This window comes from Sceloporus occidentalis, unplaced genomic scaffold (assembly GCF_023333645.1).
Source record: "Sceloporus occidentalis isolate IW3139 unplaced genomic scaffold, rSceOcc1.0.p SCAF_8, whole genome shotgun sequence".
Lineage (NCBI taxonomy): Eukaryota > Metazoa > Chordata > Lepidosauria > Squamata > Phrynosomatidae > Sceloporus > Sceloporus occidentalis.
Window position 1 is genome coordinate 21,445,181 of NW_028316988.1, and position 16,183 is coordinate 21,461,363.

At 44.0% G+C, this 16,183-nt stretch overlaps 2 protein-coding genes across 3 annotated transcripts in view; both read left to right on the plus strand.

Annotated features, from left to right (window-relative positions):
* Window positions 1-25: 25 nt before the first annotated feature.
* EXOSC2 (exosome component 2) lies at window positions 26-10,405 on the plus strand. The gene is made up of 9 exons (XM_089535232.1): window positions 26-195; window positions 918-1,019; window positions 1,680-1,725; window positions 2,419-2,508; window positions 3,316-3,381; window positions 4,092-4,160; window positions 6,652-6,828; window positions 8,048-8,176; window positions 9,040-10,405. Exons 1-9 carry the CDS (start codon window positions 47-49, stop codon window positions 9,118-9,120), a joined length of 909 nt encoding a protein of 302 aa, XP_089391358.1. The 5' UTR covers window positions 26-46; the 3' UTR covers window positions 9,121-10,405.
* Window positions 10,406-12,991: 2,586 nt separating this feature from the next.
* Window positions 12,992-16,183, plus strand: part of ABL1 (ABL proto-oncogene 1, non-receptor tyrosine kinase) — a 73,986-nt gene continuing 70,794 nt past the window's right edge. For both annotated transcript variants that reach the window (XM_089535228.1, XM_089535230.1), the window contains exon 1: window positions 12,992-14,393. In XM_089535228.1, the coding sequence (XP_089391354.1) occupies window positions 14,258-14,393 (136 nt within the window). In that variant the 5' untranslated portion in view covers window positions 12,992-14,257. The remainder of the gene's footprint in view (window positions 14,394-16,183) is intronic.

The following is a 16,183-nucleotide window of genomic DNA, read 5'->3' on the forward strand; positions in this document are numbered from 1 at the left end:
CCGCTTTGGCCTCCACCAGGAGTTCTTTTCCGCGTCCTTAGCTAAGATGGCTGCTGCAGCTGCGGTGGAGGTTCGGCTTCCTGAGGGTCGGCGGCGGTCGGCACAGAGCCTCCCCCGCGGGGCCGGAGCGGCGGACGGGGAACGGGACCTGGTGGCCCCGGGGGACACGATCACCACCGACCCGGGATACATGAGGTGAGGGGGAAGAGGGACCTTGGACTGCAGCTAGAATCGTAGGATCATAGAGTTGGAAGAGACTAGAAGGGCCCTGATCCAGTCCAACCCCATTCTGCCATGCAGGAACTCTCAATCAAAGCATCTCTGAGAGATGGCCATCCAGACTCTATTTAAAGACCTCCAAGGAGGGAGACTCATTCTCCATTAAGGGAGTGGGTTCCACTGTCAAACAGCCCTTACTCTCAGGAAGTTCCTCCTAATGTTGAGCTGGAATCTCTTTTCCTGCAGCTTGCATCCATTGCTCCATTGGGTCCTATTCTCTGGAGCAGCAGAAAACAAGCTTGCTCCCTCCTCAATATGGCATCCCTTCAAGTATTTAAACAGGGCTCTCATATCACCTCTTAACCTTCTCTTCTCCAGGCTAAACATCCCCAGCTCCTTAAGTCGTTCCTCGTAGGGCTTCATGGTTTCCAGACCCTTCACCATTTTGGTGGCCCTCCTTTGGACACATGGCTCCAGTTTCTCAATGTCCTTTTTGAATTATGGTGCCCAGAACTGTTAAGTGAATTTAACATGTTCTTGGACTATGGCCCCCAGTATTCCTCAACACTGGCTGCTGGGAGTTGCAGTCAGGCAAACTTCAGAGGGCTGCCCTTTGCCCACCTCCTGCCTACAGGGCTCCTAAAGGTCACCACAAGTCAACTAACAACTAGGTTTGTTTGTTTGTTTGTTTTTGGCAGGGGCCATGGGACCTACCTGGCAGAGGAGAAGCTGATTGCGTCTGTGGCTGGCGTAGTGGAGCGGGTGAATAAACTGGTCTGTGTGAAAGCTCTGAAAACTAGGTGAGCGGCTTCTGGTCCTTCAGGGCAGCTGGGTCAGTCAGATGTCCCAAGGATGTCACTGATCTCCCTCTGTGCTCTAATCCATCCATCCTTCAGTGTGAACACAAAACAGTTATGCCTGCTGGACTGTTGTAAGGTTTTTTGGCATTGTTTTCCTGCCCAGGAAAGCTTATGCTAGAAATTGCTTTATTCCAGCTAGTCTCAAAGGTGCTATTTGATTCCTCTATGTCATTCCAAGTATTGTAGTGGAGAAGAAACTTCCTCATCACAATTAAGTCCTGAAAAGACAGAATTCAACTGGCCGGCGATAACATTTTTATGTTCAGCGTTTTATCTGTGAGTTGTGGCAAGAGATTTCTAGCTGTGGGTTCTTCTCAGATGCTCCACATAGCCCTCTTGAGTGGGCCTTCTCTGCTTTGAAAATAGGGTGCCAGTATCACAGAAGTCCCAGATGTTTTGTGTATATATGCATTTAAAAGCATGTGAGACCCACACAGTACATTTTAGATTTTAAATGCTGGAATGCTTTCTTGAATATAACGTTGATCTCATTTCACTGTCTGTTTGAGGTGTACTTACAACTGCTAGTACTGCAATAAAACCGTGAACAGAAGTGAAGGGATTAGCCTGAATGTACCCTCCGTTTTATTCTGCTTGCAGGTATAATGGTGAAGTTGGTGACATTGTGGTTGGGCGAATCACAGAGGTACCAAAGTGATTTCTTGGCTCTTGCACCTCAAAGCTATTCCTGTGTTTTATGATTATTTCCTTAACAAATAATATACTTTAGTTTTAGATTGAAATCCCCTCATCTCTTTCTAAAAAATGAATATAAGGTTATATTTACTGGGAACATCTATAGTTTGCTTCTGCAGAATGCTGGCTTGTAACACACCAAATGGGGCATCCTCTTGGAAAGATGAACTATAAACTGATAATTACCATACATATGCCCAAAATTTGGAGGAAAACAGGAGTATTTGTGTTTGCTGGAGGGCAAATTGGCCCCTGGTCCCCCTGCTACTAAAGCAAACAACACAACGGCACAGGAACCTTTTAAAAATAGCAATGCAAAGTAAAGCTTTTTAAAAGGTTATGTGGCATTGTGATGCAAGTCAGGCTATTTATGAATGAATTTGTTATTCCTCATGTGAAATGTTCTCCCCAGAGAATGTTTAGTTGTTTTGAAACAAAAATGTGTCTGTTCAGATGTTTTTGGCCTCTAGACCCCATCAGTCCTGGCCAGCATAGGCAGCAATGAGAGATGCTGAGAGTTGCAATCTTTAATGGCAGTTGCAATCTATAATCTATAATACCAACATCTGGAGTGACACAAGTTGTGCCTCTTATTCGTAGTATTGGGTTGTTTGTTTATAAAGTTTCTCCTTGTTTTTTATAGGTTCAACAGAAACGGTGGAAAGTAGAAACCAATTCCAGACTGGATTCAGTCCTGCTCCTTTCATCCATGAATCTTCCAGGAGGGGAGCTGGTGAGTTCCCTCCCTTTATGAAACAGCTGGAAGGTCAGAGAAAGCACAAAAACAGCTTGGGAGTATTCTGATGTATAACAAATTCCAGAACATGGTCACTTCCACGTAATGATCCTGCCATTTCCCCCCCATTAAGCAGATCATCACTTTTGGTTAAATATCATTAACATATTTTTAAAAACCCAAGAGCTAGAGCTACCAGGAAAGGGCTATCCCAGGCCTTGAGATCTCAGGGCCAAAATCTAAGAACTGGTGATGTTACCAAATTGATGTTAACAACGTAATCTTAATCTTTTAGCATGATCCATTAAGGATCATCCACAGTTTCACAGCATGTTTCAACAGTCTTATATTTCTTTTATACAATGCTCCTAAAAAGCATCACATCATCTACCCCAGCAAGTCGGGCCAGAGAACCGGGTTGTGGGGGGGGGGGGGGCATTTCCATGTCAACTACCAAGTTGTTTCTAAATTGGAACATCTTATCTATTAGCGTTGTGAGGAGACAATTCCTCCACCTCTTTGTCCCATCTGACTGCAAGAAGAGAATTTGCCTTGACTCATCCTCTTCCTTGAATAAACAAGGCCTATCATGCAAGTAAAAGGTAATGGCTTGACAAGGTTGCCAAGTCATGTCTGGGCTGTCCCTTGCAGATTGGCCCCATGTATAAGTCAACCCAGGTTTTGGGGGTCAATTTTTGACCTAAATTTCTCGACTTATACATGAATAGATACACTAAATTGAAAGGATGACACTACTAATTTTGCTTAATCATGTTTATTTAATTTTTTTTGTTTTTGTTTTAGAGGCGAAGATCAGCTGAGGATGAACTGGCCATGAGAGATTACCTGCAGGAAGGAGATCTGATCAGTGTATCTATATTTTTGTTAAATTGGGTCTAGATGAATTAAGAAAAGGCTAAGACTGGCAACAGATGGAGTTGCCTTCCCCAACCAGGTCCCCAACTGATTTGTTCTTTGCTTGATGGTTGAAAGGATTTTGTTAGTTGTTGTTTGTAATATAATGTTTCCAAGCATCTCGGGCTGAACTAAGAGGAGGGCTATCACTGCTCTTGGACATTTTAATGGGACTTTCTCATGGGTGAGATCCTGGGAGGAGGATTTATTCTTTGTGTCTTCTTTCTCCCCCCCCCCTTCTTTTATTTAGTGTTTATTATATTACACACTAAAAAACAGATGAGCAAACAACAATAAAAACAAATAAGCATATATAGCTATAATCCTCCACTCCCTTACAAAGTAATCAAGTTAATTAAAATACAATGTCAAAATACAAGTCAACCCATACATTCACTTACCATTTATAATATTGTCCATATATAGCATTACTCCTCCACTTGTCCGGTTAAGGTATTGTGCAAGATACTTCTTAAGATTAATCACTTCTTTTCCATTTAATATTTATCAGTTCCTCAAAGATTCTAGCTTAACAGTATTCCTTATGAGATAGATTCCTATGAATGAAATTGTCTTCAAGGCAATTATATTTGTGGTTTCACCAGCAAGGGGAGTTTGCAAAATGCAGTTCTTAGGTGTCTCATTTCCTTAACTGGTCCTGGCAGGCAGAAGTCCAGGCAGTGTTTTCTGATGGAGCTGTGTCATTGCATACTCGGAGCCTGAAATATGGGAAGGTGAGTATGGCTTGAGTTTCTGGCTGCTCTTCCTGCTCTATTCTTAGGTCTTGGTTTTGTGTTCAGATGAGTAGAACAAGGGAAAATCTCTGTACCTTCAAGTGTCATGAAGACACCAGGCCCCTGCTTACATGGACCAGTGTCTCTTCATCTCACCCAACGTTGGATCTCATGGGACTTGCCAGAAATGTCTTTTGGAAAGCAGTAGTGAGGGAAAGAGCACAGACTTCCTCATCCTTGCTTGAACAGCTGTTCCATGCAGTCTTTCCTCTTCTGTGCAACTCCTGAAAGCTCCAGGAGCAACTCTTCTTTGCTTCTGATTAGTCTACTTGCCACTGGAAGGGTGAAACTAGAGGCAAAGGAGAACACATGCTGTACCTTTGGATTTAAAGGAGAACAGAGGTGGTGTGGGGCAGATATACGGAAGAGGGCATTTGGGGATCCCTATTAAAGATCAGCTGCTTGCAAGATTTTGGCTGTTGCTGAAATGCAGCTTCTGCAGCACTGATATCCTGCAGCTACCAGCTTTGTGAATGCTGAAGGGTGATGGGAGCTGCAGTCCCTAGTGATATCTGGAGGGCCACAAGCTTCTCACTTCTCTCTTAGAAGACTGCAAAAATGAAACCTAAGTATATGTTATCTTTTTTAATGGTGTCATTTATCTACTCTGTTGTATATTAATCAGTTGTTCCTCGCCTATAAATATTCTAGAAAAACAAGTGAAAGTTACAAGATCTAAAAATGAGCACTTACAGGAGAGCTTAAAGTACTTTCTGGTCCCAAACATACTGTACAGTCTGAATGCAGCCTTCCCTGGGCCCTTCCTCACTGCAAACAATTTTAGCACTATGATTCCACTTTAAGTGCCATGACTGCATCTTATGGGACCTGAGGGTTGTAATTTTCCTCTGACTGGGAATTCTAGGCACCCTTTCCAAAACTGTACATCCCATGACTCCACAGGGTGAAATCATGGCAATTAAAAATGGAACCATGGTACACTATAACTGTATTGTGTTAAGAGACCCTGAGATAAAGCATGTGTGGAGCTTCTTGTTATGCAGAGTTGATGAAAGAGCTGGATTGTCTGTTGAGCTGCTATCATTGCCGAAATTAGGACTGTCACTTGTCTTCCCTTCCAGCTTGTCAGTCTGTTGGGATGGGGTAGTGATGAAAACCACACAATGAGTAGTTTTCAAAGAGGTAGCCATGTTAGTCTGTTGCAGTACGAAAAGGATTCATACCTTACAAAGCCTTCCCTGTTCTTAGGAAAATTATTGTGGAGTCCCACAGAGTATACTTGTTTACACTCTGGTGCCCTCCTGTCCTTTTTGGCTACTGAAGGAAATACCCCATTTATAAGCTGCCTTGAATCCTGATTAAGAGAAAGGAAGCCAGGACATAAGTTAAGAAGATGGTGGTGGTGAGAGCCAGCATGGTTTAGTGGTTTGAGTGTTGGACTAGGACTCTGGGAGACCAGGGTTCAACTCCCCACTGACCCACGGCAATCCATTGGGTGACCTTGACCAAGTTGCAGACACTCTCAGCCTTAAAGATTTGCCAAAGGTGGTAAATATCCTCTGAACAAACCTTGCCAAGAAAAACCTGATTGGTTCACCTTAGGGTTACCATAAGTTGTTTCTGATAAGGGTTATCAGAAACAACTTGAAGGCAGTGGCGGCAGCTGCTGCTACTGCTAATAATATTAATAATAATATAAACATTCCCTTCCTTGGATTTTTTAAAAAAATCTTTCCATTTTATCTCTACCCCCCCCCCCTTTCTTCCAGAAACTTAGATGTGGGGTTCTGTGCACTTGAAGGCTTCTTAGCCTTTAGTTTCCTATCTTTGATATAAGGGAGCATGAGTTCCTTGGAGAGAGTGGATATTGCAATAGAGGGTTATTCTGCTCTGGCATTTTAATGCTTCCCCATAGATGAAAGTGAAGCGTGATTATGGGATAAAGAGTGAAGGGAGAGTAGCTGAATTAAAAAGCTGCAGCTGCAATAGGGCTGGATGGGAGGAGGAATATCTTTGCTAAATTGAAGCAGTTGAATCTCAGCCTTTGCTGTACCTCTCAAGGGAAGGATCATTGATATTCTACATCTTTTAAAATACTTTGCAGGTTATTAAACTGTAAGGTGCCATGTATTTTGTGCCTCTGTTAACGGGAGAACATGCTGCAGATACTGTTTCCAGGCTTGTTATATTACAGGCCAGTATCCTAAATTACAGCATTTCTACTACACTTTCAAGTGCAGCAAGACATCCATAACAACAGCCCTGCAAAATAATATTATTCCTGTGATGGAGATGTTGCAGGGAGTGAGGGGGGGCACCCAGGTTACTGGCTCTATTTGAGGATAGAGTTCAGTTTCTCTCTAGTTCAATTTGAAACCATCATTCACAACTGGTATTACCTAATGGGACCAGAATGAAGAGCCCTTACTTCCCTTGCCCTCTGGCTGCCATTGTTTGCTTCCCCCTGCAGCTCGGCCAGGGAGTCCTGGTCCAGGTTTCCCCATCTCTTGTGAAGCGACAGAAGACTCACTTCCACGACCTGCCTTGTGGAGCCTCCATTATCCTTGGCAACAATGGGTTCATCTGGATCTACCCAACGCCTGAACAGAAGGATGAAGAGGCTGGGGGGTTTGTAACCAACTTGGAGGTGAGCACATATCTGTGGGGTGGGGACAGCAAAACAAACAAACAAAAACAGTTTACCAAGGAGCCCTGGTGGTTAAATGTCTGTACTGCAGCCACTCACTCACAAACTACAAGGTTGTGAGTTCAATACCAGCCAGGGTCTCAGGGTCAACTCAGCCTAGCATCCTTCTGAGGTTGCTAAAATGAGTACCCAGCTTGTTGGGGGCGATTAGCTTACAGTTGTAAAGTACTTAGAGACTGCTTAGGTGGTATGAAGCGGTATATAAATGACGCTGCTAAGCTGCTATTGAAAAAGGTCCATGGATGTAGAGTTCAGGAGGAATGCTCGTGGCTTCAAGCAGCTGCAGTTACACTTGATTTTCCCCAGGCAAACAAGAGACAGTCAGTGGTGGAGGAATGAATTGCACTTGCTGTGGTGGCAGAACTTTCTGGAAGGATCCTTTGAGGATGAGGAGTGGCCCGGCCCATCCTTCCACTCCTTCACCTGTTGCTCATGTTGGTCTTCTAGGAAGGCTAACTGCTCTTCTCACATCCCCACACATCTTTCTCTTCTACTCTTCTTTGGCCAGCCAAAATCTAGAAAATATATCATGTAAGCTTTGGAAGCTTCATTGGCTTCATCATCTGGCAAAGAAATTAAAAATCATACAGAAGAAGGAAAGTGGTGACGTTAGAGTCACAGGCATAGATTTTGTCTCTTACGTAGTTTCTGTTGTCAGTTAAGACTCTCTAGATATAACAGTGCAGGCAGAGGCCATTCCTTTCTTGAGCATATAGGGACTGGGGACAATGAGTGATGAAAGACAGATAATAAAATACCATTAGCAAGGGAAAAGTAATTTCCCTTAATCCAGCCTGTCCCTATCCTGTGCAAAGCAAACTGCATCTTTTTTAGTCAGAGAACATGGAATTTCTCAAGAATTCCTTCTACTGCTGTGTCTGGAAAAGAGTTTAAATATTTTAATAAAAAAGAAAATGAGTTTGTGCATAGTGTACTTATCGTGTATTCTATCTCTTGCAGTTTCCTGAATTGTCTATTGGTTCATTATGTTACAAACTGATTTTACAAAGCAATGTCTTGTTAAAAGTCGGTTTTGTCTGTGCCCAAATAAAGCTGTGAACATTTTCTCATCTTCCATCATGTGGTTCCAAATCTGATGACTGCTAAACTTGTAATTTGCTTAGGTATTCACACTCTGTTTCCTTTGCTCCCTTCTCAGCTGGTGCCCCTGGCAGACCGGGAAGTGATTTCCCGCCTCCGAAACTGCATCATGGCTCTGGTGACTCAGAAACTGATGCTCTATGACACTAGCATCCTCTACTGCTATGAAGCTTCCATTCCTCATCAGGTAACAGCTTCTCAGCCTTGGTATCTGAGTCTGTAGGACATTGTGGTTGGATTCTTTGGTTTCACTCATGAACATGCATATGCTTTAGTAAACAACTTAGAAACAGCTGCAAAACAACTTCAGAGGTTGCTTCTGTCAGTTGGGAACACTGAAGATGCTAGCCAGGTGGCACAAGTTGTCTGTGGTACCAAGACTGGTACATGCCACTAGTGCAAAATAAGCTTTATTCATGAAACTTTATTGATGGGAGCATGTGTTTTATAGCAGAGAAAAACATCCAGGGATCCCTCACCTCATAGGGGCTGAAATACGTCTCATAAATGAATGACAGGATTAATTGCCATGCCTATTAGTGCCCCACTGTTAACCATTCTAACTAGGCTGGAATAGTGCTTATTTTACTCTGTAAATTAATCACAAGCCCAGCGCTTTTAAAAAATGAAATTCTAAACAAATACACTGCCCTCTAGAAACAGTACAAAGAGCAAAAGCTAAGCAGCTAACAGGAAAGTCATTCCCCAAGACTCCTCCTAGCTAGACAAAGGCATGTGGAGTCTGAGGTTCTCACAGGAAAACTGGTGCTTTCACACTCTCATGTGCTCATCTCATGGAGTGCAAAGCTGGGATAAATGTTTGAGGCCTAACAATGCTTAATAATAATAATAATAATAATAATAATAATAATATAAAACAATCCTTTGTTCAGAGCATCATAACAAGTTTTTCTGGTGACCAGAACTCCACATCACTGCACCCTGTTAATGGAAAAGCCCTGGTGTTGTGTCCCTGTGAGCTCAGGCTCCACTATGCCCCAGGTGACATGGCCAAGGACCTGGAATTACCTGGTGTTTGTGCCGTTGCAGATCAAAGATCTTCTGAAGCCAGAAGTGATGGAGGAGATCGTCTTGGAGACCCGACAAAGACTGCTGGAACTGGAGGGGTGATGGTGAAGGAAACCATTTGAGGAAGCACTGTCTTATCCCTTTCTACCAATTGCCCAGCCTCCACAAGGAGTTCGTTTTTGGTACAAAATTTATTCCAAATCCTGTACCAAAAATAAAAGTAGAGGGAACCTTGGGATGTCCTCAGCCCTTGTGTATCTCTTCCGGAAGAGCTCCAGAGACCTAGTGAAATCAGCCTTGACCACCACCAAGTCCTTTCACAAAAAAGGGCATGTAACATTTGAACCTTGGGGAAGCAATTATAGTAAAACATCCCAAACCTGGAATGGACACAGGAAGGGTGTTTTTCTGTGAACATTATTGGTGTGTGAAGGCCATCTGCATTTCACTTATGTCTCCCCAAAACAAGCATGAGCCTTGGAGTCAAGACTGTTCACCATCTATTCATGCACTGGATTTTGACATGTGGTTGAGGATCCCTTTAACAGGGGTGAAACTAGTAATCATAAGAAGTAAGGGCTTGATGTTGGTTACAGTAAATCTAACGTCTCATCTGTGGAGGATAATCTACCAACCTATTCTCCCCTCTTCTATTTTGTATCTTCTGATTTTCTTCTCATTTTTGGCTACTGCTGGCAGAGATGTGCCAGGTAGGATATGAATTAAGTTTTACTCTTTGCGGAGGAGTTAAACCCGACATGAAGTTACTAGTTTTGGCCTCCTCGGTGTTTCTTATCACTTGTATTTCTGCCGTAAGACTTGCAGGATAAAGGATGGCAGAACTTGTAACCTACAGACTTTGCTTTGTGGGGCTTCCAGACTGCTGAACAAGAATGCTGTCACCTTGCCAAATGAGTGCCCAGTTTGGTCCTGGAACCTAGTGACCCAAGTAATGATGCCATGATTATCCATGGTTGTGATGTCTGCCAGAAAAGTAACTTGTCAGAACTAGGAATGCCTCCTCCATTTGTGGAATGGAGCAGAATTCAATTCCCTGTCCTGGTTGCTGATTGTCTCTTGGTTTGAACTTGACATGTTTGGTCTTGCCCAGCACAGCCAGACAGGATTCTTCCCCATGCCATCCTACCCAAAGGCCACCTTCCCATCCTCATATGTAACTCGTCAGGTTGAGAGTTTCTGTGATAGCATCTGCTCTTCTAAATTTGTTTGCAGGCATGTATAATTTCTGAGAGCAGATTGAGATGACAGATATTTTTAAAAAACTCCTTTGAACTGGGAGGAGCTCTATTTTTTAAAAATGGTTTTGTTTTGTACTGGAGAGGACAACTCAGTAAATGTTCTGTTTTTATAAATAAATACAAATTGTTGTGTTTTTTGTTTGCTAGGAGAGGGGTGCGGATATACTAGATTGGAGAAACATTCATGATTTATTTGCCATCATCTCATTTTTGGTGGAGGCAGCCTACCAATGATTAGCAAATCCCTGCAAAAGTTCTCACTTCCAGTGTGAGACACTACATGCTTTCTCCCTTTGTCTTATTTGTACAACTTATACCTTTTCTCCAACTAAGTGTGCACACCCAAGAAGTGAAATAGGACAGGCAGATTGCTCAAAAGGTGCACACAAATACCCCAATGCTTCTGTTATTTTGTTTAAATAGTTCGTGTAACAAGGTAGTTGTAACTTTACATTATAAATAGATTTACAGACGTCTCCAAAAATCTTTTCCACAACCTCATTCACTGAGTAGATTTTGAGAATGGGGACATATTTCATAAGGATAAGCCAGGTTGCCAAAGCCTTTTTGACTCACAGACATTTTTTCTCAGCCAGCTCAGGACCTTTGGACCGGTGTCCTTTCTCTGTCCTGCTTGATTTGGAACTCAGATGCGATTAGACATTTTATGGAAACGATTGGATTAATTTAGTGCCATCACTGCATCACTTTTGTGCCACGTGATTTTACAGAAAACAAAAGACATAAGGGCTTGATTAGAATTTGCTGGTACGTTTTTCTGGGATTGCTTTCAAATTGGGTACCGCATTTTAAGACCTGTTTCATGTTGGCTGTGAACTCCTTGGCCTTGCTGGGATTAAGCTTGAGCCTTGCTGTTAAGAAAAGTCGCCAATCCAGTTATCACACTCTAAACTCCACTTTGCAGGGAAGTGACAGAAGTCCATATTCTCACTGAGTTCATAGAATCCTAGTTGGAAGAGACTACGAAGCCGTACAGGAATACACAATAAATTAATATACAGTACAATATATAACACATGATCTATAACAATGCGGCACCTGGTCTGGTGATACAAACTTTATTTCTGATGTCTTTCTCAGTTTCCAACTATATTCCATAGATGAAAAATAAGGTATATATGGCAGTGCAATGTCAGTGTGCTTAAGGTTGCATCAAATAAAGAACAGATGAGATGGGAGAGGCTATTGAAGTTTGCTTTGACCTGGGCCTACTGGAAAGGATAAGATCCTGCCCCATCCTCTCCTCTCTGCTGAATTAATGGTGTGAAAACTGGTTTTGGACTTTGAACTCATGTTTATAGCAATGGAAATAGTGTCTAGGCCAAGGGAAGTAGCTGTACCATTCTATTCTGCTTTGGTCAGACCTCGCCTGGAATACTGTGTTCAGTTCTGGTCACCTCAGTTCAAAAATATTGTTGAACAAGTCTGTGCAGAGGAAGGGGACAGAAATGGTGAAGGGTCTGGAAACCATGAAGCCCTATTAGGAGCGGCTTAGGGAGCTGGGGATGTTTAGCCTGGAGAAGGGAAGGTTAAGAGGTGATATGATAGCCCTGTTTAGATGTCATATTGAGGAGGGAGCGAGCTTGTTTTCTGCTGCTCCAGAGAACAGGATCCAATGGAGCAATGGATGCAAGCTCCAGGAAAAGAGATTCCAGCTCAACATTAGGAGGAACTTCCTGACAGTGAGGGCTGTTCAAAAGTGTAGTGGAGTCTCCTTCCTTGAAGGTCTTTAAGCAGAGGCTGGAGGGCCATCTGTCTGTAATGGGGATGCTTTGACTGAGAGTTCCTGCATGGCAGAAGAATGGGGCTGGACTGGATCAGGGCCCTTTTGGGGGTCTCTTCCAACTCTAGGATGCTATAAAGGGTCTCTCTGAAGGAGGCCCTGGGTGTGAGTTTCCAGGAGAAGGGGCCCATAGGGTCTCTCTCAGGCTCCAGGGCAGTTTACAGCAACAGCAGCAGAGCCTCTCCTGCCCTTTGCTGAGGCGCCTGGGCCTCCCGGAGTCCCGGCCCTGGAGCCTCCCCGCCGACCCTGGAGAGCCAGGGCCCTGGGTGGCTCCTCCCCGGCGGCGGCGGCGGCGTCTGAGGCGGAGCGGGCCGGGTCCCTTCCTAAGATGGCGGCGGGGGCGGCGGGGCCCTGAAGAGCGGAAGCGAAGGCGGGCGAGAGGCGGCCCGTCCCTCCTCAGCCCCGGCTCTCTGCTCCTGGGCCTCTCTGACTCCGAGGGAGGCCTTTGGGCAGCGGGCGAGGAAAGGCCCCAATAAGGCCCCGGGCTCCTCTCCCCTTCCCTTGCCCCTTCTTCTCCCCTCCTCCTCCTCCTAGTCCTCCTTTGGGTCTGAATTCTGGGGCTGTGCCTCACTCCCTTCTTCTCCTGTTCTCTTCCACCGAGGAGGCTTTAAATAGCAATCCCCACTTCCTTCCTCAGTTACTACTACTACTACTACTATTATTATTACTATTAACCTTTCTGGAGAGGTTCTCCAGACCCTCTTCTTTCCTCCTCTGGTTCAAGGGCTTTCAGACCAAAGAAGCTTTCCTTTCCTCCCACCATGGTTTCCTAACTGCAAGGAAGCTGCCTTAGGAGGGAGGCTCCAGGGTCCTTCTTCCCTGTTTGGGGCACATAACATGCTGAGCCAGCTCTTGTCCCAGGCTCCTGCTTGCTCCCTTCCTAGTCCTTCCTTCCTTCCTTCCTTCCTTCCTTCCTTCCTTCCTTTCTTCCTCCTAGCCATGCTTATGATGGCAAGTAACCTGTCAGGAGGACTACCTGTCCCTCCCTCACTATCCCCCCAACCATCTCTAGCTAAATGTTGTTGACATTCAACCACAAATGGCCCAGTTCCTATGCAGATTGAGGAAGCTTGGGTGTCCATCTTTGTATTTCAGGAGTTGGTTGTTGTGTCTTTGCCTTAGGAAGAATCATTCTGGTTCTCTGGACTCTCCTTGTAGCTCTCCTTGGCACCTCGCTCCATCTTTGCCAGAGTGGCCCAAAGCATCTGCCTGCCTTCAATGAATACTCCAAGAAAACCTGACCAATGCTGAATTTGGGATGAAGCCAGCTTGGTCCTCTCACCCTGATCGCTTCTGGATGCTGTTTAAAAACCTGCCTCTGAGGGAAAAGCCTGGGACTAACCAACTCCCTTTGGACAGGTGTTACGGACATCCAGCATCAGGTGGCATCTGTGTTTTTATGTGCCCCGTAACGTCAGAGGTGTTGATCCAAGCCATATATACTGATCATCCGTAGCTGTTCCTGGGCTGCTTTGATGACTTGGATTCTTTCTCCTCTTGTTTTTCAAAATGACACCTGTCTGCAAAAGTCCTGCTTTTGCTTTTGCTGGAACTTCAGAGACATGTCAATCGTGACAGTCACAGCAAGCTTCCTTTGGGACAGATTGTGTTTGGGTGAAACTCTGAACTCTGTTGAAATGTTTGTACTTCCTACCAAATTGTGTTACGGAACTGTTTTGAACTGTTCATGCCTTCCTTGTATGTTTTTCCAGAATGTCGAGGCGGGAAAAACAACTGCCGTACATCTTTGCCTCAGACTTTGTTAATACTTGAATGTCAAACACTTGCCACTTAGTCCTGTGACAAGCGAAGGCTATGCAAGAGAAAAAGGAAAAGAACTTGGATACTGGTTGCCAGCGAGGTGATCTTTCGTTACCTCTTGTATGGTTTGTTATTGGTCTCAGATGAACTAGTTCTTGGTTACCAGTAGAAGACCAGGTACAAGAAGATTTAAGTTTTAAAATGCTTTTGGTGGCATTTGCATCGACTAAGTGGAGTTTCTAATTCAGTCTTCTGCCAAATGTACATGCTTACAACTGTGCTAAAAAAGCACTGTGCCTCTTGACTCGAACCTTGTGCCTTGAGCAATCTGGTTGGTACCCAACCAACAGGTTCCTCTGCCAGTCTAGAAGGTCAGTGTCTTCTTGTGTTGGGAAGAATTACGTTTCAGTCCTTTATGGGTCAGCAGCCTGGAAAAGTTCTTGGGGACCAACGAAGGCCAAGTCTGCCCGTTCTGCCCTTTATCAAAGGAACAGGGAAGAAGGAAACATCCAGGCATGGAGGCCCTCCCTGCAATGTCTTTCTGGAACATGGTAAGACGCTTCACCTGGGCTTTAATTTTGCATGCTTTTTTCCTTTTGAAGAGAACATGGTTACCTTGAATCTAGTGTGCTGAAGCTGTGCATGCAAGATTTCCTTTAGGGAGGTATAGTTAGCCCTTCATATCCACAGATTCTTTATCCACTGATTCATCTATATACAGCTTGAAAATATTCCACAAAAAATAACAATTTCAAAAAGCAGACCTAGATTTTGCCATTATAAGGGACACTGTTTTGCTATACCATTGTATATAATGGGACTTGAGCATTTAAGGATTTTGATATCTACAAAGGGTCCTGGAACCAAGGTCCGGGGGATACTAAGAGTTCACTGTACACTACATTTAAAATCTTTGAATAACGAGGCTTTGGTGTAAATGGATATGTTATTTGGATGCTATATGAAACATGTTGTATATATTTAAAAAGTGAGGTATTTGAGATTTGTGGGGGTTCTGCTGAAATCATATTTTATATATGTATGCATATATAACATTTCAGCAAAACCCTCACAAATCTCAAATAACTTATTTTTTATATATATATAAATAACACTTTTTCATAGAGCAAAGAAAGATGCACACTTCCTTATTGTAGCTCTTTATCCAGTATTGTAAATTGAAGGGAGGGTGGGATAGACAGATTTTAGGTTTGCGGAATCTATTTTGTTCCTGTAGCCCTGATGTTGAACTGCAACGCCTGTAATTCCTCACCAGTTGCTCTGGGACACACAGCACATGGTTATGGTGTAGCAGGTAAAGCCACAGCCCTTATGATGAGAGATATGAGTGTTTGGTTTCTAAAGCTGGGGAGGAGAAGATATGGAGTGGAATTAGTGGGCATATATTGGCTGCAGGGCTTGCCCCATCTAATGCTGCTACTTTGGCCCAAAACAGATGGGCCAAAAAGGCCATCCTCGGGCTGCATTGGGAGAGTGACGTTTACACAACACACACTCCAAATGCGGCCAGAAGCTGATCTGAGCCTGCCTCAACCCAGAAGAGCCGGGCTAAAAAGGAGTGGAAAAAAACTGCTCCTTTTTGGCAGCCTGGTTTAGGACTGCAGTGGTGACCCAGTTCAGGACTGAGTGCATACAACTGCTGTGGTCCCACAGCAATCAGGGCAAGAGTGTCCAGACCATTCCTTTTGCCCTGTCTGCTTGATGCCTTCATTTGGTCACAGCGGACCTTTCTTTCAAGCCCTACCCTAAACTCTACTGCCTTAACTTCATCTTTTTGACTGCCATGCATATTCCCAGATCGTTTCCGGATTTACTTTACCAACAGACTGGTATTTTTGCTCATCTTCGTAGCTCTCCTGTTTCTGCTATCTTTGTCGCCCTTGCTTCTCATGTCCCAGCTTTGCTTTCCTTTAGTTCCTCCAGTTCCTCTGCAGTGTTCCACCAAATCGAACATTGACTTTGGCTTTTCTTTTACTCTGGATCTGAATCTGAATCATCTTTCTCATGTGCTTTCCCAGTCAATCCTCCATGCTCTTTTCCTGGCAGTGACCTTGTGCTTGGCCTCATTTACTTGTGTGGAACTCATTGCTTGCTGCCGTCTTTCTCTTCTGTGGAAGCCTTATCCTGCCCATGTGTTCTTGCTCCCTGGGACTGACTGTGACAGTTGCAATAAAACTTAAATAGATATATCTTCTTTCAAAAAATTGACTAGGCATTTCAGTCCCTTGAAATGGGAACCACAGAGTCATGTTTCTGAAACATTGCTTTGCTTCTCAGAATCTCATCTGAGATTGTTTCTTATGGATGTTTGCCTAGGACA

What these genes read in the sequence shown, in the direction of transcription:
- EXOSC2 (XM_089535232.1), top strand. Translation starts at nt 47, where the DNA reads ATGGCTGCTGCAGCTGCGGTGGAGGTTCGGCTTCCTGAGGGTCGGCGG. An exon ending in GGTTTGTAACCAACTTGGAG is followed by an intron (nt 6,829 to 8,047) that starts GTGAGCACATAT and finishes CTCCCTTCTCAG; the next exon opens with CTGGTGCCCCTGGCAGACCG. An exon ending in AAGCTTCCATTCCTCATCAG is followed by an intron (nt 8,177 to 9,039) that starts GTAACAGCTTCT and finishes GTGCCGTTGCAG; the next exon opens with ATCAAAGATCTTCTGAAGCC.